The sequence below is a fragment of the Mobula hypostoma genome, chromosome 28, assembly GCF_963921235.1.
Source record: "Mobula hypostoma chromosome 28, sMobHyp1.1, whole genome shotgun sequence".
NCBI lineage: Eukaryota > Metazoa > Chordata > Chondrichthyes > Myliobatiformes > Myliobatidae > Mobula > Mobula hypostoma.
The window spans coordinates 19,205,395-19,228,830 of NC_086124.1; the positions used below are offsets into that span (position 1 = coordinate 19,205,395).

General features: G+C 44.7%; 1 protein-coding gene and 1 pseudogene across 1 annotated transcript; one reads left to right on the forward strand and one right to left on the reverse strand.

Annotated features, from left to right (window-relative positions):
* The window catches only part of LOC134338740 (uncharacterized), a 36,866-nt pseudogene extending 34,263 nt beyond the window's left edge, over window positions 1-2,603 (reverse strand).
* An 8,947-nt stretch (window positions 2,604-11,550) lies between these two features.
* LOC134339064 (EEF1A lysine methyltransferase 3-like) lies at window positions 11,551-18,907 on the forward strand. The gene is made up of 3 exons (XM_063035345.1): window positions 11,551-11,703; window positions 15,972-16,083; window positions 18,510-18,907. The coding sequence occupies exons 1-3, from the start codon at window positions 11,551-11,553 to the stop codon at window positions 18,905-18,907; spliced, it is 663 nt and encodes a 220-aa protein (XP_062891415.1).
* Window positions 18,908-23,436: the final 4,529 nt, after the last annotated feature.

Here is a 23,436-nt window from a genome sequence, read left to right on the forward strand (position 1 = left end):
TAACATATAATGTAGTAAGATGTTGTCTCAACGCAGACCCCTGTGTAACAGTACTAGTCACCGGCAGCTAACCAGAAAAGGCTCCCTTTCTTCCCACTCCTTGCTTTCTGCCAGTCAGCCAATGCTCTATCCATGCGAGTATCTTTCCTGTAATACAGTACCATGGCTGTTATCTTGTTATGTAGTCTCATGTGCGACAACTTGTCAAAGGCCTTGTGAAAATCCAAGTACACAACATCCAGCGATTTTTCTTTGTCTATCCTGCGTTTATTTATTTATTTGTTTAGTTATTTAATTTGTTAAGATACAGTGCGGAATACACTATTCCAGTTCTTCGAAACATGCCGCCCAGGAACCTCCACATTGATTCCCAGCATAATCACGGGACAATTTGGAAAGACCAATTAACCTGTCAACCGGTATGTCTTTGGGCTGTGGGAGGAAATCAGAGCATCTGGAGGAGAACATACAAACTCCTTACAGGTAGAGGCGGGAATTGAATCCGGCTCGCCTGCACTGTAAAGTGTTGTACTAACCACTACGCTACTGTGCCACCCCTCTTCAAAAAATTTCAACAGATTTATCGGGCAATATTTTCCCATAAGGAAACCATGCTGATTACGGCCTATCGTATCACATGCCTCCATGTACCACATCCTTAACAATCGAGTCCAACATCTTCCCAACCATTGTCAGAATAAATAGCTTATAACTTCATTTCCTCTGCCTCCCTCTGTTCTTAAATAGTGAAGTAGCATTTTCAATTTTCCAGTCCTCTGGAACCATGCCAAAATCTACTGCTTCTTGAAAGATCATTACCAACGCCTCCACAATCTCTTTAGCCACCTCCTATTCCCTCTAGGTAGCTTCCAACCTGATAGCATGAACAATGATTTTTCTAATTTCCGGTAATAATTCCCACCTTTTACCTTCCTCTGTCGATCCTCCCCCGAGTTCCTCTTTCTCTTTCTCCCATGGTACACGTTCTTCACCTATCAGCTCTTTATCTTTTTCAACCGTCACCTCCTAGTTTCTGACTTCACCCACCCTGCCCCACCCTCCTGGCTTCACCAATCACATCCCAGCTTGTACTCCTTTCCCTTCCCTTTTTTCCTTCCTCTGGCTCCTTTCCCTCTTCCTTCCAATCCTGATGACGTGTTTCGGTCCGAAACGTCGACTGCCCATTTCTTTCCATAGATGCTGCCTGACCTGCTGAAATGGACAAGCAAAAAATAACAGGTTGCTCAACCTATTGGAAGGAGTTAAAATCACGGATAAAGGGAATGCCATCTTAAAGCAGAACAGAAATAGATACTCTCATTTGAAACACTCAGCAGCATGAAACACACCAAATAAAGCTGTTTATAGAATGGTTCCACATAGTATCTTTGAAGAAAGTGTCAAGGTATACCCTCCACCCCCGGAATCTATGTGGTGTTTTTGTTGTAGAATGTAGAACATAGAGCACAGAACAGTTCAGCACAGGGACAGGCCATTTGGCCCACAATTTTGTGCCGAACCAGCTACAAAGCTAATCAAAAACACCCAAAGATTAGTCCCTCCTATTTACACCATGTCCCTATCCCTCCATCTTCCTAACATCCATGTGCTATGGAAACGAAAGCCTCTAATGTATATGCCTCCACCACCCCACAGCAGCCAGCGCATTCCAGGAATCCACGACTGTCTGCGTAAACAAAATACCCCTCACATCCTCCATCAACCTAACACCGTATCACCTTCGCTGCGTGGCCCCTGATATTAGACATTTCAACCCTGGGAAACAGATATTCATAATCTTGTAATATCAGAACTCCCTCAGCCTTCGGCGCGACAGAGAAAACAATCCAAGTTTATCCAGCCTGACGTGATAGCACATGCCCTCTAAATCAGGCATCCAGCCTCATGCCCACTGAATCTGAGAGCATCTTAGTAAACCTCTGCCCCACCTTCTCCGAAGCCTCCGAACAGTTCGCTTTACTCCAAATGTAGCCGACCCAGAATTTTATAAAGTTGCAACTGCTATGAAATGCGTCGTTTGCGTCAACAATCAACATATTTGTAGTTCAATGTCTAACGGAGAACATCCTGCAAGTGTCGGAACGCATCAGACGACAGCATAGCATACCCACAACTCACTAACCCTAAGCTTAAGCGCAATACTTTGGAATGTCTCCTTACAGACAGCTGCAGGAATTGAACACCGGCTTGCGATTTGCTGGCGTTGCACTAACTGCGCCGTCTATCCGTAGAAGAGAGGGTCTCGGGATTTGGGCGCGCTCTGTCAAACAACCGGAAAAATCCAGGACATAGACATCCCATATGTAGGAAGAGAGACCAATGTCGTTGGTCAGGTCCCGGGTAATCGCCAAATCGTGTCCGCAGAACTGGTAATGCTCTGTCCGGTTTTTGCTTTCTTGCTTGTGTTTGGATCCGGTTGGGTCGTCCCTCTTCTGTCCCGTTTCCATTTCCTTATTCTTCTCCTGACCTGATGACGATTCTCCAATGTCTAGGTGTCTCTCCTGGCACACATTTTCAACCCCTCTTTTCGTCGGTATTGCAGCGCGATTTTCTTGGTCCTGGAGGGGCAGAGGAATAGACATTGTGCAGTCCGTGCTGAGATGATTCTGGCGGGGTTGCTTAGGTTGGGATGAATCCGGACGCGACAGGAGGAAGTGGCAGGAAACGGCCACATAATGGAGACTGAGTGTACGAGAAATACAGTGAGTGAGTACGTTGTGTGCGGGTGAGAGAGACTGTGAGAAACAGCGAATGACAGACAGGATAAGTTAATAGAGAGAACATTTGGTGTGTGCGAGCATGAGTGAGGGCGAGCGATACAAGGAGAAGAAAGGATAGAGTGGGAGATGACGAGAGAATAGGTGATCGAGGGAGTTGGAACTGGTCAACGTGGGTGCAAGAGCGAAGTAAAGAATGCACGCGTGTGTGTGTGAGAGAGGGAGTGAACGTGTGCATGTGTATGTGAGAAAGCGGTAGTGTGAGCGCGCGAATGCGTGTGTGTATGAGAGAGAAAGAGAGAGAGAGAGAGAGAGAAAGAGAGAGAGAGAGAGAGAGAGAGATTGATTAACCTCATTTTCACTCTTTGCTTCTCAGTGTACAACTATGTCTCTGCCCTGAGTCAGAGAAATATGGAACTGTGCAGCGCAGAAACAAGCCCTTTGGCCATTTCCCCTGCAACGAAGATCTACACTAGTCCTATTTGCACCTGTAAGGGCGCCATGGCAGTGCAGCAGACAGCTCGAAGCTTTTACAGCTCGGGGCGTTCCTGAGTTGGAGTTCAATTCCCGCGCCTTCGGTGGGGATTTTGTACGTTCTCCTCGTGAACCGCGTAAGTTTTCTCCGGGTGCTCTGATTTCTCCCCACAATTCAAAGACATGCCAGTTACCGGTTAGTTGGTAATTGTAAAATTATCCTGTGACCTGTCTAGGGTTAAATAGGTGGCTTACTGGGCGATGCGACTGGTTGAACTGAAAGGGCGCTCTGCTCAGTATGTATGTATAAATAAATAAAAATAAAATACGTTAAACCCCTCTGTCACTCTCTTTTTGTCTTTCCGATCTGACCTTCTGTCCAGACGAAGGGAGGGAGGATACAGAAGACAGGAAAGTAGAAGCGTTCATGCCGGGTCCCCACTCGGGGTGAGGCGTTGGCAAGCGATCTGCACCGAAGGAATCCGCCAACATAAGACAGCAGTTCGTAAACTTACGCCCTCGCCGTTGCTCAGTGAAGCTGATAGTCCAAATCCTTCAGCGTTCTGCCACTCATTGTCGGCTCCACTTTCAGCCGGCCGCAACTCCTTCACATTGCAACATCATGACATCTATTTCCCGGCTTCTGAAGTCGTGGAACAACTCCCAGTACTTCTTGCACTCTCAGAATCTGGATGTTCAAGAAGGAGTGTTACATTTTTGGAGAGTACTTGCGTCAGTCTAGATCTATTTTGACGTATTATCTCTGACTTGCCTGCTATCAAGGTCAGATGCAGGGGAGATGGCATTTCGACAGCGAGAGGATCCAGGAACGGTTGTCATTGTATCAGCATGGCGATCTAAGTCACTGAGCAACACAAAGATCATACATTTCTAATTTCCTCAAAACATATGTGGCAATTTGCGTGAAACAGTTTTATTTTATGTATGTCATGCTGTCGAGTGTTTTGGAATCAATTGTTCGAATGTGCAGCAGAAGCCTGAAGGCACACACTCAGCGATTCGGGAACAGCTTCTTCCTCTCTGCCATCCGATTCCTAAATGGACATTGAAGCTTTGGACACTACCTCACTTTTTAAATATACAGTATTTCTGGTTTTTTTCTTTTTTTTTTAATTTTATTTTTATTTGGATGAATTCACAAGTATCATGTACTTTTTTCACACGGATAACCTTTTCCATTTTTTTATATGTATAAAACTATAATTATTTTTACATTCTTAAGTACACATTGAGATGATATAAAAGGAATTTAAACACTTAAATAGATAATTATGTACAGTGGTAATTCTAATCTATTAGGCTAAGTAATGGTATTAGTTGTTAAGAAAAATAGTAATAATAGTTTCCATATATCTCTTCTGGACCATTTCTACTGTTCCAAAATGTTGTATGTAAGCCTATGTAACAACCATTGTAGGTGTTTATATCCTAATTTGTTCATGCTTGCTCCTTCCCCCAGACATAATTATCCAATCCCTATGTAGTTATTTACTTAATTTTATCATTTTTTATCCCTTTCCCAAATTTTTTCCTTTACTTGTGTTAATTCTCTATTTTCCAAAAGAAAATAAAAAAAAAATCTGGAAATAAATGGATTGAATATATAACCCCAATGCGAGCAGACTTTAGATGACTCTCCTAATGATTTATACTGCTCTTCCCATCAACACAGTAATATTGCTAACGTAAGGTTTTGCACATTTTTAAATAATCTATTCAATATATGTAATTGATTTACTTGTTTATTTATTATGTTTTATTTTATTTATTATCATTTCCCCCTCTTTCTCTGCTGGACTATGCATTGCATTGAATTGCTGTTGCTAAGTTAACGAATTTCATGGCACATGCCGGTGATAATAAACCTGGTTCTGATTCTGATTCTGAACTCTTTGAAGTTATCTGCAGGTGTAAAACAAAAATAACACGTGGTGCTTCCAGAGCGAAAATAATACATTGCCACTTTCCTCAAAACTTCTATGTGGTAACTTAACACCGTAGGGTATGGGGCAGAATTAGGCTATTTGGCCCATCGACTCTGCTCCGCATTTCATCATGGTTTATCCATTTCCCCTCTTAGTCCCAATCTCCTGCATTCTCCTTGTATCCCTTCCTGCCCTGACAGTCAAGAATCGATCAATCTCAAATATACGTAAAGACTTGACCTCCACGGCCGTCTGTAGTAACGAATTCCGCAGATTCACCACTCTCTGGCCGAAGGAAATCCTCCTCACTTCCGTTCTAAATAGAGGCCCCTCTATTATGAGGCTGTGTCCTCTGGTTCTAGACTCTCCCAGTGTAGGGAACATTTTCTCCACATCTACTCCGGAAAGGCCTTTCAGCATTCGATAGGTTTCAATTAGGTTACCCTGCATTCTTCTGAATGCTAGTGAACACAGACAGAACCATCGCACGTTCTTCATGTGATAAGCCATTCAATCCTAGAATCATTTTCATGAACCTCCTATGAACTCAGAATCTACTAATTCTTGAAAGATCACTACTAATGCCTCCACAATCTCTTCAGCCATCTCCTTCAGAACCCTGGTCCAATCTGATCCAGTTGACTTATCCACATTCAGACCTTTTAGTTTCCCAAGACCTTTCTCCCGAGAAATGACAAGTTCACACACTTTTGACCTTGACGGTCTGGAAATTCCAACCTACTGCTTGTGTCTTCCACAGTGAGAACTGATGCAAAATACTCATTCAGTTCGTCCGCCATTTCTTTGTTCCCCGATACTACCCCTCCAGCATCCTACATATTCTAAACAACTTTCTTTCATGTAGGCCTTCGTCCTGAATACTTTGCAATCAGTTATTTGGTTGTGCAACTTGCCTGGGAAGTTACATGCAGTTGCATAACAAAACGTGCACAGAATCTAAATCCGTAATTCCAGAGCAATACAACATACATTTCCAATTTCCTCGAAAAGTCTACGTAGTAACTTGTGCAAAACAGTTTTAGTTTACGTATCTCATTGTGTATCAAATCCATGAGGCTCAGTCACTGAAGTTCTTTGGAGTTGAAATATTGTGTACAGTCCTGGCCTCAAGTTTCGGGCAGGTCCGCAGTATTAAAGAGAGGGCAGAAGGGATTCGCCAGAAGGGATAGCTCTTAGAATGGAGAATAGATTAGCGAGATTCGCCTGATTTGTCTCATCAATGTCGAAATATAGAAACCTACAGAGAAATGCATTGTTTGCCTCAAATCAAATAATTGTGCTGGGGGTCGCCACTCTTCCGGTGCCAATATAGCCCTACTGGGGAGGAGACTGTCCCTGAATCGTTGAATGTGTGCCTTCACGCTTCTGCATCTCCTTCCTGATGGTAGCAAAGAGAACAGGACATGACCTGGCTGGTGAGAGTCCTTAATGATGGAAGCAGCGTTTTAGACCCATCGCTTCTTGAAGATGTCCTGGATACTATGGAGGCGCGTGCTCTCGATGGAGCGCACTCAGGGTGGAGGAGTTGACTAAGTTCACAACTCTCTGAAAGCATATCAATCATCAAAAAGCAAACCATAATTTTGGAGATCCTGAGATGAAGAGTCCTTGAAAGTATGTCCAGTTCAATGATGGAGTGAGTGATTTGAGTGAAGTTATCACCACCGGTTAAAGATTCTGATAGTTGAGGGGTAATAACTGCTCCTGAACCTGTTGGTCTGGTTCCTAAAGCTCCTTATCCTTCTTCCCGATGGCATCAGCGAGAAGAGAGCATCGCCTTAATATTGGTGGTCTTTGATGATCGATAATGTCCTGTGATAATGTCCAGTGTAGATCTGCTCAATGGTGGGGAGGGCTTTGCCCATGATGGACTGGGCTGTACCCACTACATTTTGTAGGCTCTTCCGTACAAGGGCTTTGGTTGTCCGGGCTGCGTCCACTACCTTTACAGCCTGTTGCGTTCCCGTGCGTTGAAATTGCCACACCCTGTCCCGATGCATCCAGACAGCATGCTTTCGACAGTGCACCTGTAGAAGTTAGAGTATTTCGTGTCGATCCATATCTCCAAGCTTCGAACAAAGCTTACTACGGCCAATTCGTCCCCGATTTGCAAATTTTGGGATATGAGAGGAAACACGAACACCCTGGGGGACACTATGGGACTACAGATGCTGAAAACAATGACCAAAAATTCAAGATAATTTTTGTTTGAGATTATTATAGTATGGCGCTATGGGGCCCTTGTTATACAGACTGTAGGATGGAATATATTTAAAGGACGTCTTTATCTCCGCGGTGTGACAATGTTATTAAAGTAAGGAGCTGGTGTATAGATAAAACAAAAACATGACTGTTGAATGTGATTATCCACCCTCAGCAGCCGCTACCGACATGAATGTCAACTGTAGTACTCGTTAACACGCTTTAAGGTTACTGAAAAAATTAATCGAATGTTCTGACTCAAGAACATGACATCTGTCATTCATAAATTAATAAACCTCTCCGATAATATTCTATAAATTTATGATTTGACACGCAGTCCCCTTTTATTGTCATTTAGTAATGCATGCATTAAGAAATGATAAAAATATTTTTCCAGAATGATATCACGAAAACACATGACAAACCGACCTAAAAACTAACAAAGACCACATAATTATAACATATGGTTACAACAGTGCAAAGCAATACCGTAATTTGATAAGAACAGACCATGGCACAGTAAAAGTCTCAGAGTCTCTCGGAAGTCCCATCATCTCACGCAGACGGTAAAACTCATCCTGGAAGCATCCAACCACAGTCCGACTCCGAGTCCGTCCGAAAAACTCCGAGCCTCCGACTACCTATTCGACACCGAGCACCGAGCACCATCTCTGCCGAGCGTTTCGACCCCGACCCTGGCCCCGGCAACAGGCGATACGCAAAGCCGAGGATTTGGGGCCTTCGTCCCCGGTGATTCTCGATCGCACAGTAACAGCGGCAGCGAAACAGGCATTTCAGAAGTTACTCCAGATATTCCTCTGCGCTTCTCACGGCTGTCCCCATCAAATCCAGAATGTGCACGGCACCCCTAATTACACATATCGATATTCATTCGGAAAGGCCGCGTGCGCTGCGTCGCGCCGCCATCTTCTTTTAATCACTCTTGATGAATTTAATCAACTCCGCCATGGACGGTCCCAAGATTGGATTCGAAAGGAGGAGGGTTGGGCATGGGGCTAACAAATCCATCAAGTAAAAACTCAGTGCTAGGTAAACGCTAACAGGGCCTCCCCGGGCGATGAAGGACCTTCGCCTAGAAGCGGGCTACTCCTGGAGGCAACGTGAATGTTTGGCCCAGGACAGAGGATTCTGACGAACTACTGCCGATGGCCTCTGTCCCTTTAGGGGTGATGGACTTAGGTAGGTAATTACTGTGAGTAAGACGAATTTAACCGAAAGGGGGAACTGTGTTAAGCAATCTATCGCGGGTTGAGAAGCAAGAGGCTTCAGATGTTGAAATTTGGAGCAAGAAACAATCTAGTGGAGGAACTTAGCGCGTCGAACCGCATTTATAGGCTGGGTGAGGGAGCAAGGAATCCTTATGCAGGGGCTTTATAAGAAAAGTCGACAACTTCTTTCCCCCTTACAGCTGCTGTTCGACCATCAATGCCGAGGTATTGGTGAGACAGTACTTGGAGTATTGTGAGTAATTTGGAGCCATTTATCTAAGGAAGAACGAGCTGGCATTGTAGAGAGTCTGGAGAGGGTTCAGAAGAATGATTCAGACAATCAAAGGATTAACTTATGGAAAGCTTTTGATGGCTCTGGGCCTATACTTGCTGGAGCTTAAAAGAATGAGAGGGTGAGAGTGATGTCATTGCAACCTATGGAATACTGAATGGCCTAGATAGAGTCGACGTGAAGATATTTCCTACAGTGGTGGAGTCCAGTACCAGAGGGCACAGCCTTAGAATGGAAACACGTTCCTTCAGAACAGAGATGATGAGAAATTTCTTTTACCAGCTGGTGATGAATCTATGGAATCCATTGCCATAGACGGTTTTGGAGGTTAAGGCGTTGAGTATATTTGAAGCAGAGATTAATAGGTTCTTGATTAGTAAGGGCGTCAAAGGTTACGGGGAGAAGACAGGAGAAAGGAGTTGCGAGAGATATTAAGCCCGTCATGATTGAATAGTGGAGCAGAGCCGAATGGTCTAATCCTGCTTCTATGTCTTATGGCCCATTGAATACCTATTGCTCCTTTTTGCGGAAAACCACACAACTTCTAAGCGGGTGGCGCCGGAGTTTGGAATCGAACTCTGAACGCTAGAAATTTGAGGCAGCAGGAGGAATCACTGTCAGATCAAAATGCGCTCTGATGAAACTTATTCCATAGAAGAAATCTCTCGGTGTATTTGCTTTGCGGACGACAGATTTCACAATCGGCATTAGACTGAGAAAGGGCTCGGGTACGTCACGCACTGTATCTAACCTTGTTATCTCTACCCCTTTCGATACAGAAGGTACAGGACGTCCATGTAGCAGCGCACAGGCAGCAGAACGTGCAACTGTGTACTGGTAGGAGAAATGTTAGGATGTTGCAATGTGAGGAAATTGCTGCTGGTTATAACTGGAGACGACTCTCTAATGGGAGAGAGTGCTCTGGAAGTCAATAGCTCAGGAGAGCTCCACCGGAAGCTTAGGGAGCAGCGCAGGATTCCGGTGAGTCCTCTGGGCAGCAACTACCTCTAATTCTTCCGCTTACACTTATTTTTACGCTGTTCTGGTCGGTAAACTATACTAAGGATTATGAGTAGAGATGGCGCAGAAACGATTTACAAGAATGTACTACACCTGCCCATTCACCTTCTTCCTCGCCAGAGTTCTATTCTGGTTTACAATTGGACCCCAGATTCAGAAAGAAGTCTTTAAAGATTAAATTAATTGTTCTTAGCTTTTCACAGATGCCACTTTACCTACTGTGTTTTTTTTCCTTCATTTTACAGATAGCCAGACCATCTAATAGTCACTGATTCAAAGAGTTGCGCAGTACTGAAAAAAAAAATGGGTTGAGATTCAACTCGTCTATGTCTACTTACTCTTTGGCCCATATTCCTACATATCCATGAACAGCTCTGCAAGATGCAGAAATTCCTGGTGGCCTACCATTTTAATTCCACTGCCATTCCTATTCCGACATATTGGTCCATGTCCTCCTCCATTGCCACTTTAAGGGTAGAGGAACAACACGGCATATTCTGACTGGGTGGCACCCAAACTGAAGGCATGAGCAACAATTTCTTCAACTTCCCCCACCCTCCCCACCCTCCTCTCTTCTTCCATTGCCCAGTATGGGTTCCTTCTGCTCACCTGACTTATCCGATTCACTCTTCTTCCATCCTACACCCTTATCACCTATCCCTTCTCAGCTTCTCTCCTAATCCTCTCGCTCCCACCCACCTACCTTCCAACTCGCCTCGTTTCACCTGTCGCCTGCTAGCTTGTACTCCTTTCCTATCCTCGCGCCAACTCCTTATTTTGGCTTCTTTTCCATTCCTTTCCAGTCCTGATGAAGGGTCTCGGTAAGAAACGTTGGCTCTTCATTCCTCTCCAAAGATGCTGGCTGAACTAATGAGTTCCTCCAGCATTTTGTGAGAATTATTTTTCTATCCACGTCTGAATGTCCTTCAAATGCTTCATTTTTCCCAACGTCTACAACATAATCTAGCCGCACTTTCCATGGACCCATCGGTCCCCGTCTGTGAAAATTTCCCATCAATTCCCTCTTATCGTTACCTACCCAGGGATAAGGACTGTGACTATCACCCCATTCATGCCCAGCATAATTGTATAAGCCTCCGTAATATAACCTATCAACCTTATTGATTCCAAGGGTGCGGGGTGGGGGGACCCTCCTGGACTACCCCTAGAACGCAAGGCGCCTAGGCTAGACAACATTTCTGTAAATCTCTCCTGCAGCCTCTCCAGTTTAATCGCATCTCTTCTGTAGACTAGCGACAAGGAGAAGCAAACAATACTCCAAGCGCGCCCTAACTAACGGCTTGCACATTGGAACACGACATCCTAATTCCGAAACTCAATGCCCTTGTCTTTGAAGACAAACCTTCTTCCCTACCCTGTCTCTCTGTATGCATCGCGCCTAGTATTCAAAATGACATAATGTAGGAAGGAGAAAAGTGAGGAACCCAAAGAATCTTTGGAGTGTTTCTCCCTCATATGTTGTCATTGTTTTCTGTGCACTGTAGGTCAGAGCGATAACCTGCATGCAACGCCGAATCTGAGACTCATATCAGTGGCCGCCGAAACAAGTCACCAGCGGACCGACTGGAAGTGTGACAAGTATCGAACCGCGTGCAACCGGGGCCAAAATGCAGGAGGAACAAACGACCGAGGGGACCAAAGGACCCGAAACCGAAGTGGTCTTCCAAAATCAAGAGAGGCGTTTCACGTTTTGTGGCCACGACCTCAAAATCATTCAGCACTTGAAAAACCTCGACATACCAGCCGTGATCTGGCCGACCGTGAGTTCTAACGCTTGCATTCGATAGCGGGGCGTCGCGCGTGGAACCACTGGCCGACAGGGAAACGGCGTAGCAGTCGACCCCGTTGATCCGCGTTTTATCCGCTTACCGTCTTCTCTTCCATCGCCAGCACCCATCCAATACCTGCTACCATACCTCCGCCTTTCAGCGCTTTCTCTTACAATCGAACCTTTCCTGTCTGCTGTTCCCATGTCACCATGTAGGGACACAAACCGTCTTTCCGGCCGAAGTAGGGGTTCACTAGCAATGCTTCCTATCTCACGCACGGACTATTCCGTCTTCAGGCTGCGGCCTACTCTCCACCTCGCCAATTGGTCGATCGGTTCATCGAGCACGCATGCTCACACCCTCTTGCCCGTCACTATGACAATGGATCCGTCTCCCACTTTGAATCTATCATATTATCGCACAGCACAGAAATTAACTCTCACCACCTAAGTCATCCACGCCGAGTATGATTACTAATCCCGCCTATACCGATTACTCCACTTCTTGTTCAGTCACCTTTTAAACGTAAATTCACCACCTCCTCTGGTAACTTGTTCCAGATAACCATAGAAACCATAGAAACCAAAGAAACTACAGCACAGAAACAGGCCCTTTGGCCCTTCTTGGCTGTGCCGAACCATTTTCTGCCTAGTCCCACTGACCTGCACACGGACCATATCCCTCCATACACCTCCCATCCATGTATCTGTCCAATTTATTCTTAAATATTAAAAAAGAACCCGCATTTACCACCTCGTCTGGCAGCTCATTCCATACTCCCACCACTCTCTGTGTGAAGAAGCACCCCCCGATGTTCCCTTTAAACTCCCCCCCCTCACCCTTAACCCATAACGTCCACCCTCTGTACGAAAAACTTAAGAAATCTTCGTTGCATGTCTCCCCTCTCTTCTAAACCTAGTGCATTCCAATTGAAAGAACACGGCCCGGAATAAACGATTCCGCTTATCTGCCCTTGTTATGCGCCTCATAAACCCCTGCCAATTTACCCTTCATATTCCCACGTTCTGTTAAGAATAAACCCAGCATCTCCCGTCTCCATAAGCCTCCATATCACCCTTTAACCTCTTTGACTCTGCTTGGGTTAAACCACCTGGCTTTTCCTTAGACAGCAAGACTCTCAGTCCAGGCAACATATCTGTAAATCTTCACTACACTTCTCCAGTTTAATCTTATATATATTTTTTGTAACAATACTCCAAGTGCACAACTGCAGCATACCGTCACACTGCCGAAACTCAATGCCTCGCCTTTGAAGACAAGCTTTCTGCCCCATCCCGCCTCTCCGTGTTCATCACGCCTCATATTCAAACACGTTTGACATCCTAGCCGTCATCATCTAGGGGCACGAACAGTGTTTCCGGATAAAGCAGGAATTCACTTGCCATTCTTCCTATATGGCGCACCGCTGCGGCCTCCTCTATATCTCATCATTTGGTTGATCCCTTCACCGACCACGCGTGCTCACATCGTGCCGCCCGTCACGACGATGATGGATCCGTCTCCTCTTTGAATCTATGATGGAATCGCACAGCACAGAAATTATCTTCATCACCCACGCCATCCATGCCGACCACTTCTCCGATTCATGCGAATCCCACTTGTGAGAATCAGTCCCACACCCATCTACTCCTTTCCCGACTAAGTATTTGTTCAACCACATTTTAAACGTTATTGCAGACACCTCTGCCACCTCCGGCTCCAAATTACCTCCACCCTTTGTACAAACAAAAATTCAGATCTCCTGTGCATTTCTCCCTGTCCTCTGAACTCAGCGCACTGCAACTCAAAGATCTCTGAAACGAATAAACGATTCTGCTTATCTGCCCTTATTATGCCTCACAGAATTTTATAAACCCTTGTATGTTGAACTTGCATTTCCCGACGTTCGGTTAAGAATAAATTCAGCCTCTCCAAACTCGCTGCATAACTATGTCCTCTAAAACTTATTGCGACCACATTGTTCCTGTACCGTAGCGACCACAAGGGGTACAATCTGTCTGCATTACTATAACAATACCATGCATGAGTTTTTGTGAACAGCACCTTGTCTTTCACCTGCCCATATTCAAAGTCAAAGTCAAAGTCGAATTTATTGTCATATCCAAAAGTGCAATGGAAAATTTACTTGCACTGATTTCTCAGCAACATAACATAGTATAAAAAAATCACAACAAAAGCACAAATTAACAAGTGATACACACTTTAAAGAAAAAATAACAGAATTAGAACAAAAGAAAAGAAATTCAATCTTAATGCAAAGTGGCCGGAGTGTTGTTAAACTGTCATGAATGCTGCTGTTTCGCTTGGTCCAAGAACCAAAAGGTTGAAGGCAGTAGATGCTTTTGAACCTGGTAGTATGGGACTTTAGGTTTCTGTACCTCCAGTACTCTGATATTTGCCAGAAGGTAGCGTACCCGGAAAGAAATTTCCCCCATAACCCAAAGTGATGGACTTTATGACGTGATTTGGCGACTGTCAGCTGTCCCTGGCGCGGAGCAGAATCTGGGCGACAGCGGAGATAATGGGCTACGGGCAATATAACCGGGACAGCGGGACTGATGGGCGATTGTTCTGAGATAGTCATATTATCGATGCACTGAAAGGACTATTACGCCATAAAATACATAAATAACAAACGTTTAGGACGCAGCTGAGGAGAAACTTTTTTACCAGACAACCTGTAGTAAACCTGTAGGAATATTTACCCACGGAAGCTGTAGACCCCGTCTCATTAAGTATAACGAAGAAACATTTCCACAGCAGGGGAATTAAGAATTATCGGGAGAAGTCCGGCTGGTGGAGCTGGGTCCACAGTCTGTCAGCAATGAACTTATTGTATGGCTGAGCAAACTCGAGGGACTAATTGGCCCACTGCTGCTCCCATTTCTTAATGTTCTTATGAATGGCACATTATTTCCGTTTGCACCGTGGGATCTCTACCTGGCGTCATCCTGGCAACGAGACGCGCGGGCGCAATTTGGAGCTCTCACGTTCCTTCACCCCATTTTGCCGTGGCAGTGGGCTCCGTTTCAAACGGGTGTTAGGGTGGGACCCAGACAGAGCACCGGTAATGCTCCAATCAGCAAAAGTTTGAGAAGTGGGTTGAGGGCGGGCGGGCTCCTTGATTCCGTGCTTTGAGACTTAAATTAACTATGATAAAAAAAGGTGAAGTGCAAACGCCTTAGCAACGCGCCCAATATTCAAAATGCCGAAGGCATCAGGAATTATGCCACCTCACAGTCAATGAAACGTAATGGGCCATTCAACCTATCGTTTTCATGCGGACCTTTCTGAGCATCTACATTAACCTTATTTTCTCAGATAGGTATGTATTCTTCCATTCCTTGCACATCGTTTCTGTCTAAAAGAGTTTAAGAAATAGTTATTATATCCATTACATATGGGATCCATATGTCAACCATTCTCTCCACGAAAAAAAACTTAATTCCCGCATCCAGCTTAAAACTCCTTTCCCTCATCTGAAAAACGTCCTTCACTAATATCCGTATCCTGCTTGCAATTTAGGATTGGCACCTTGCACCTGTTATCCTTTGGGTGCTTATTTACCTAAGATCTGCCCTTCCCTGTAGCTCAGGGCTTACAAACTTGGACCATAAGACACAGGAGCAGAATTAAGCCATTCTATCAGGACTGATTTATTACCTCTCTCAGCCCATTTTCCTGCCTTTCTCCCGAAACATTTGACGCTCTTAGTAATCAAGAACTTATCAACCTACGCCCCAAATATTTCAAATAACTATGGTCTCCACAGCAGTCTTTGGCAATGAATTGCACAGATTCAGCACCCCCGATTTAGGAAACTCCTCCTTATCTCTGTATGGAATTCCCTTTATTATGAAGCTGTGCCCTTTGATCCCAGACTCCCCTAGTAGAAGAAATGTCCTCTGCACGTACACACTAACAAGGCCTTTGAATATTCGGTAGATTTCAATGAGAATCCAACTCAGTCTTCTAGCGTATACAGGCTGAGAGCCATCAGACGTTTCTTAAACTTGCAACGTCTGAGAAGCATTTAAAAAGGCAGATTAACAGACGCGGTAAGAACGTTATAGGGTCCATATCCCAGAAGTTGTGCAGGTTAATTTGGCGTTATGGTCGGCACACATACTATGGGTCGAATAGCAAGTTCCCGTGCTCTACCGTTCTGTATTCTATGTTTCTCAGATTTGGGACAAATCATTTCCAGGAGTAAAGTTTGACCTCCTGTTCTCTTCCAGGGACTCGCTCTTTGCAGGTATTTTGAAAAAGCGGGGCTGAATTTTTCTGGGAAGAAGGTGATCGAGCTGGGATCTGGCACGGGGTTCGTGGGGATTCTTGCCGTTCTGCTGGGTGAGTAAAACATTCGCAAGCATTCGCACGCGAATGGAGCGACTTCAGTTTCAGGGCGGGACATGCGATTAAACGCCCTGGTGTTTTAGATGGTTTCTTCAATCTATGTTAGTTTTCCCAACTTCACCACAGAAGGCTAATCACACCTCGAATTAAATGCCACTGCTTCGAGAAGAACATAATCCCTCAAACTAGCATCCATTTACCGCAGTCCACCATAAAAAAGTTGGTATATGGAGTCATCATAATTCATAAAGATTGTCCCTTTTACAGTCATCAATGTTCATCTGTGCGCTATAGAAAGCACCCTATGTAGTCTGATCGAGGCTGGGTATTTCTAATGATCTGTACGAAGCCGTAAGAAATCTTAGAGCGTTGTGGACATGTGCAGACATCAAGCAAACCAGCGTCTTCTCCGTGGATTCTGTCTGCACTTCTCACTGTCTTTATATAGCTGCCAACAAAATTAAAGACCCCACCCATCCAAAACCACTCTCCCTTATCCCCTCTCCCATCATACCGAAGATACAAAGGCTATGTTGTTGAGAGGTTGAGGAGGTTTGGTACGTCAGCAAAGACGCTCGCAATTATCTCCACCGTGCTCTTAAAAACGCCGGGGAGCATTCTAACCGGTGCATTACAGCATGGCCCTGAAGGCACCGATGAACAGGCTCACAATAGATTGTGCAGAGTTGTAAATTCAGCCAGTTCAATGAGAACTAGAAACTATCCGCTATCGAGGAGATCTTCAAGTGGCGGTGGCTCATGAAAGTTATCATTAATATCCAGAAAACTTTAAAACCATAAGACATAAGAGTAGCATTAGTCCATTTGGCGCATAGGATATGCCTCAGAATTTCGGTCCTGAACAGAAACTGCAGAGGGCAGTAAATTTAGTCGGCTCCATCTTTGGTATTAGCCTACAAAGTACCCAGGATATCTTCGAGGAGCGGTGTCTCAGAAAGGCAGCGTCCATTATTAAGGATGCCTCACAGGTAGATAGGGTAGTTGAGAAAGCTTATGGAGTGTTAGCTTTCACAAGTCGAGGGATAGAGTTTAAGAGTCGGGGGTAATGATGCAGCTCTATAAAACTCTGGTTCGGCCACACTTGGAGTACTGAGTCCAGTTCTGGTCGCCTCACTTTCGGAAGGATGTGGAAGCGTTGGAAAGGGTACAGTGGAGATTTATCAGGATGCTGCTGGGTTTAGAGAGTATAAATTATGATCAGAGATGAAGGGAGTTAGGGCTTTACTCTCTGGAAAGAAGGAGAATGAGAGGAGACATGATAGAGGTATACAAGATAGTAAGAGGAATAGATAGAGTGGACAGCCAGCGCCTCTTCCCCAGGGCACCGCTGCTCAATACAAGATGACATGACTTTAAGGTAAGGGTTGGGAAGTTCAAGGGGGATATTAGAGCAAAGTTTTTTACTCAGAGAGTGTTGGTGCGTGGAATGCACTGCCTGGGTCAGTGGTGGAGGCAGATACACTAGTGAAATTTAAGAGACTACCAGACAGGTATATGGAGGAATTTAAGGTGGGGGATTATATGGGAGGCAGGATTTAAGGGTCGGCTCAACATTGTGGGCCGAATGGCCTGTACTGTGCTGTACTGTTCTATGTTCTATGTAAGGACCTCCAGCACCCAGGGCATGCGCTTTTCTCACTGTTGCCATCAGAAGCCTGAAGACACATACGCAGCGATTCAGCAACAGCTTCTTCCCCTCTGCCATCCGATTCTCCAGTGGACATCGAACCCTTGGACACTACCTCACACTTTTAATATATCTTATTTCCGTTTTTTGCACGATTTAAATCTATTCAATGTACTTATACTGTAATTGATTTACTTATATATTTGTTATTATTATTATTATTATTATTATTATTATTACATTGAACTGCTGCTGCTAAGTTAACAAATTTCGCGATGCATGCCGGTGATAATAAACCTGATTCTGATTCTTCATGGTAGATCCATTTTTCTCTCTAACCCAGTCCTCCTTCCTTCCCGTAACCTTTCACTCCCGGCTGATGAAGAAGTTATCCTCCGCCATACAACCAATGATCTGGCTGAAAAAACTTCTCCTCTTCACTGTTGTAAATGGACGTCCCTGTATTCTGAGGCCTCTGGTCCTAGACTCCCCACCACAGGGTCATCTTCTTTCCCATCACCTCTGTCCGGGCCCTTGAACATTCAATAGGTTTCAATGAGATTCCCAGACCACGGACTTTCACTCAGCAAGAGGTACCTAATAAAGTGGCCACGGAGTGTATATGAATGGCATGCAAAGCCATGTATGGTAAATATGGCCACAGCAATTCATGCACTTGCTAGATGTCTTGCCTTGACCAACAAAGCCTCCTTCTTTTCTGCAGGTGTAATGAATACACAGGTGTGATTTTGTCTGACGATTCATTCCGCAGGGGGCGACGTGACCTTGACAGATCTACCCATGGTTCTGAATCAGGTGGAGGAAAACGTTGCGAAGAACATCCCGTCGACCATGATGCAGCGATCGAAGGTCTCCGCCCTCCAGTGGGGTGAAGACCACGGGAACTTTACGTCGGACTATGACGTCATCCTGGGTTCGGGAGTCGTCTACTACCGGCGACACTTCCGATTTCTGATCGACACTCTCCTGCACCTCAGCAACGAAAGGACCGTCATATACCTGAGCTCCTCCATGTGCCACGACACTGGGGCCGTTGACTTTCACGAGAATATAGTCCCACAGCATTTTAATTCCGAAATTGTGGACAGAATCGAATCGAAAGATATAAGTGTGTTCAAAATCACCAGGAAGCACACTACATTTCAGTAATCGTTAGATGCATTTCTTAAGTAAATATACGAGCCGGATAACAGAACAGTAAAACTCCCGATTATATAACATTAGAACGTTAGTAGTGCCGGGCGAACTGATTTCTCGATTATCGCTGGGCGGAATTTGAATTCATTTTACTGAGACTTTATATACGAGGAGTGATTGATATGTTCGTGTCTTAAGGTAGAAGGAGTCAGTTTTAGAAAATCTTGCACATTTAATTTTCAACATAGTCCCCTCCTACGTTTACACACTTAGTCCAGCGCTCGTGGAGCATACGGATACATTCTTTGTAGAAGTCGGCGTCTTGGACCTCCAGAAAGTGGTCCACAGCAGGGGTGATTGATAAGTTAGTGGCCCAAGGTGGAAGGAGATGAGTTATACAGCTCTCGTTACATGCACGTGCAGTTCAGCTCTTTGAGTGATTATGCAGAAACTTTGAAGCTAATAACTCATCTCCTTCCACCTTATGCCACGAACCTATCAATCATCCTTGCTGACTTCTACAAAGAAGGTTTCCGTATGCTCCACGACCGCTGGATAAATCCCCGGGACCTGACAGGGTGTTCCCTCGGACCTTGAAGGAGACTAGTGTTGAAATTGCGGGGGCCCTGGCAGAAATATTTAAAATGTCGCTGTCTACGGCTGAAGTGCCGGAGGATTGGAGAGTGGCTCATGTTGTTCCGTTGTTTAAAAAAGGATCGAAAAGTAATCCGGGAAATCATAGGCCGGTGAGTTTAACGTCAGTAGTAGGTAAGTTATTGGAGGGAGTACTAAGAGACAGAATCTACAAGCGTTTGGATAGACAGGGGCTTATTAGGGAGAGTCAACATGGCTTTGTGCGTGGTAGGTCATGTTTGAACAATCTGTTGGAGTATTTCGAGGAGGTTAACAGGAAAGTGGATGAAGGGAAGGCAGTGGATATTGTCTACATGGACTTCAGTAAGGCCTTTGACAAGGTCCCGCATGGGGGGTTAGTTAGCAAAATTCAGTCGCTAGGTATACATGGAGAGGTGGTAAATTGGATTAGACATTGGCTCGATGGAAGAAGCCAGAGAATGGTGGTAGAGAATTGCTTCTCTGAGTAGAGGCCTGTGACTAGTGGTGTGCCACAGGGATCAGTGCTAGGTCCATTGTTATTTGTCATCTATATCAATGATCTGGATGATAATGTGGTAAATTGGATCAGCAAGTTTCCTGATGATACAAAGATTGGAGGTGTAGTAGACAGTGAGGAAGGTTTTCAGAGCCTGCAGAGGGACTTGGACCAGCTGGAAAAATGGGCTGAAAAATGGTAGATGGAGTTTAATACTGACAAGTGTGAGGTATTGCACGTTGGAAGGACAAACCAAGGTAGAACATACAGGGTTAATGGTAAGGCACTGAGGAGTGTAGTGGAACAGAGGGATCTGGGAATACAGATACAAAATTCCCTAAAAGTGTCGTCACAGGTAGATAGGGTCGTAAAGAGAGCTTTTGGTACATTGGCCTTTATTAATCGAAGTATTGAGTATAAGAGCTGGAATGTTATGATGAGGTTATATAAGGCATTGGTGAGGCCGAATCTGGAGTATTGTGTTCAGTTTTGGTCACCAAATTACAGGAAGTACATAAATAAGGTTGAAAGAGTGCAGAGAAGGTTTACAAGGATGTTGCCGGGACTTGAGAAACTCAGTTACAGAGAAAGGTTGAACAGGTTAGGACTTTATTCCCTGGAGCATAGAAGAATGAGGGGAGATTTGATAGAGGTATATAAAATTATGATGGGTATAGATAGAGTGAATGCAAGCAGGCTTTTTCCACTGAGGCAAGGGGAGAAAAAAAAACCAGAGGACATGGGTTAAGGGTGAGGGGGGAAAAGTTTAAAGGGAACATTAGTGGGGGCTTCTTCACACAGAGAGTGGTGGGAGTATGGAATGAGCTGCCAGACGAGGTGGTAAATGCGGGATCTTTTTTAACATTTAAGAATAAATTGGACAGATACATGGATGGGAGGTGTATGGAGGGATATGGTCCGTGTGCAGGTCAGCGGGACTAGGCAGAAAATGGTTCGGCACAGCCAAGAAGAGCCAAAGGGCCTGTTTCTGTGCTGTAGTTTCTATGGTAAAAATAAATGTGCTAGTTCTTCTAAAATTGACTCCTTCCACCTTAGGCCATGAACTTATCAATCACTCCTTGTAGTAGTGTACACTAATATTTGCCAAGACACCCGGTTGCGTTAAAGATGATGGGAATCGTGGACACCGTGGGAACGTTTGAATCGGGGACCATGTGACTTCAGAGGAAGTGGGAAACTGATCAGTGTTGAGTTTGAAAGGAGTTTAGGAAATGGCCACCAAGTGGGTTAAAATTGTATGGGAAACAGAATGTCCGCGATTCCAAAGGCAACGGGAACCAGGGGCTCATTGAGTTTAAAGGGAGCGCGAAACTGGTCACTACCGGATTTGAAGGGAGTGGGAAAAGTCCACCGGCGAGTTTAAAGGGAGGGAGATACGGGGTCCTGCTGATTTTAAAGAAAGCTCGGGACATATGGCCCCAGTAGTTTTAAAGGGAAATAGAAGGGAGTATTAGTGACTTAAAGGGAACATGGAAAATATGGTCCCTGACGGGTTTGAATACATCGAGAACATTGAGTTCTTTATGCTATGTGTGTTGTTTGGAATGACTATATCTATGAAGTAAGTTGTCCTTGCTGATTTATCCTGTATTATTATTCTCTGACGGTTATTATAGTCTGCTCTTTCGTAATAATGGATCAGACGTAGTATAATCTGAGGGATCCTGACTGTAAAACTGGATCAGCTTGTATTAATAGTAAGGTATGATATCTTTTATAGGTTTGTAATTTAAAGGAAGACTTTGGCAAATGATTCTTGCCAGATTGTGTCTGTCTAAGTAATCAGATTGAGTTAAACGGCTACAGGATGCTGTGGAGTGTGGGATTGTTTCTGGTCTTTCTTGGCACTTTCTACATTTATCATCATCTGTTGGTCCATCTGCTGTCGACTCTTCCTCCTCCTCCTCCTCCTTCTTATTTCCTCAGCCCAAGTTGGTAAAACGTGGGTTCTGGCATAGCAATGCTCATTTGTCAATTGCTAGGAACTTTCGGAATATTCTAGTGGACTATCCGAATGTTGAAAGGACTTGGTAGTGTGGATATGGAGAGGATATTTCCTTTGGTAGCGGTATCCAGAACTAGAAGGCAGAACCTAAAAATCGAGGGGCTCAAGCTGGTAAAACCTGAGGAGCGGCCTTAGCCGAGCATACTAATTTCTCAATTGCTACGAATTTTCGCACTATCGGAGTGGTGTTTAGTATTATGGTTCTCCGAAAATATACATAAATATTGTTATGTAAGCCTCATTGTTTAATACTGTTCGGTAATGACTTTGGTATCTTCTATGTGTTTGTATTTTAAAGTAGAACCTTAGTCAATTACGTTTGCCACTTGATTGTGCCTGTGTAAGTAATCAGATGGAGTTAAACTGCTTCAGGGTCCTGTAAAGTGCTGGTGTGTTTCTAGTTTCTGGTGGTATTTTCTGCATTGCTCGCCTTAGTTATTTCGGGCTTGTTATGCTGCGGAATTTCAGGGCAGCTCTAAAGTTCCTTCATCTCTGTCTGTATTTGGCCGTCTTCTCTTTTGTACTTCAGATTTGGCTCAGGGTACTCATGTCTGACTCTCTGCTACGTCGCCAAGTTGTCTTTGGTCTCCCGTATTTCCTCCGCCTTTCAGGGATCCAATGATATATTTTCTTGCTGATGGACTTGACATCTCTTCTCATCAAATGCACAATCCATCTCCAACGTTCCCGCATGATTGTGTCCACGTTCTCTTGGTGAAACTGAAGAACGGGACATAGTTGGAAATCTTTCCTGGCCAGAAAATAAGAAGGATCTTTCGGAGGCTCATGGTGCAGAATAAGGTCATTCTCTGTTATGCGGTAGTATTCTGACCCGTACAAGTGTATGGACAGTACACAGCTCTGGTAGAGCTTGACCTTGGTGTGGGCGCTGTACTCTGTCGACCTCCGTTTGCTGCTCATTGATCTAAAGACTTTTCCAGCTTTGCCGAGTCTGCACTGGATGTCATCCTTGGGCTCACCATACTACCGAATGATGCTACCCAGGTTGGTGAATCTGCTGGTGCTGAGTAAGCGGGTATCATATGCCTTGGCGGGAGGAAGAGGCTACACTGAGGGTCATGCTGTAAGTATTTATCTGGCTGACTCTGCGTCTGTCCCGGAAGTAGGCGCTCATTTTTCCCTTGCGCGTGCTCGTATGTATGTGATAGTAATGCGAGGGCATCTGTAAAGTGAAGGTCTTCTAAAGCAGAGAATAGAGCCTTGAATTTGTTGGTCTTTTATTATGTCTCGTACTGTGTTACTAGGCTCTGTAACTGGGAAGAGATCTCCAAACCTTCAACTTCCTGAAATGGTCCCACTTTCGCCCCGCCAGACGATTACCGAGATGAATGAGAATCTCTCCGTCCTCTGCTGGCTCGTGCAAGGCGAGGGCATCCTTCATTT

Excerpts from the sequence above, each read along its gene's own strand:
- LOC134339064 (XM_063035345.1), top strand. The coding sequence starts at position 11,551 with ATGCAGGAGGAACAAACGACCGAGGGGACCAAAGGACCCGAAACCGAA. Across the intron at positions 11,704-15,971 it reads CAGCCGTGATCTGGCCGACC|GGACTCGCTCTTTGCAGGTA; the intron begins GTGAGTTCTAAC and ends GTTCTCTTCCAG. Across the intron at positions 16,084-18,509 it reads GATTCTTGCCGTTCTGCTGG|GGGGCGACGTGACCTTGACA; the intron begins GTGAGTAAAACA and ends TTCATTCCGCAG.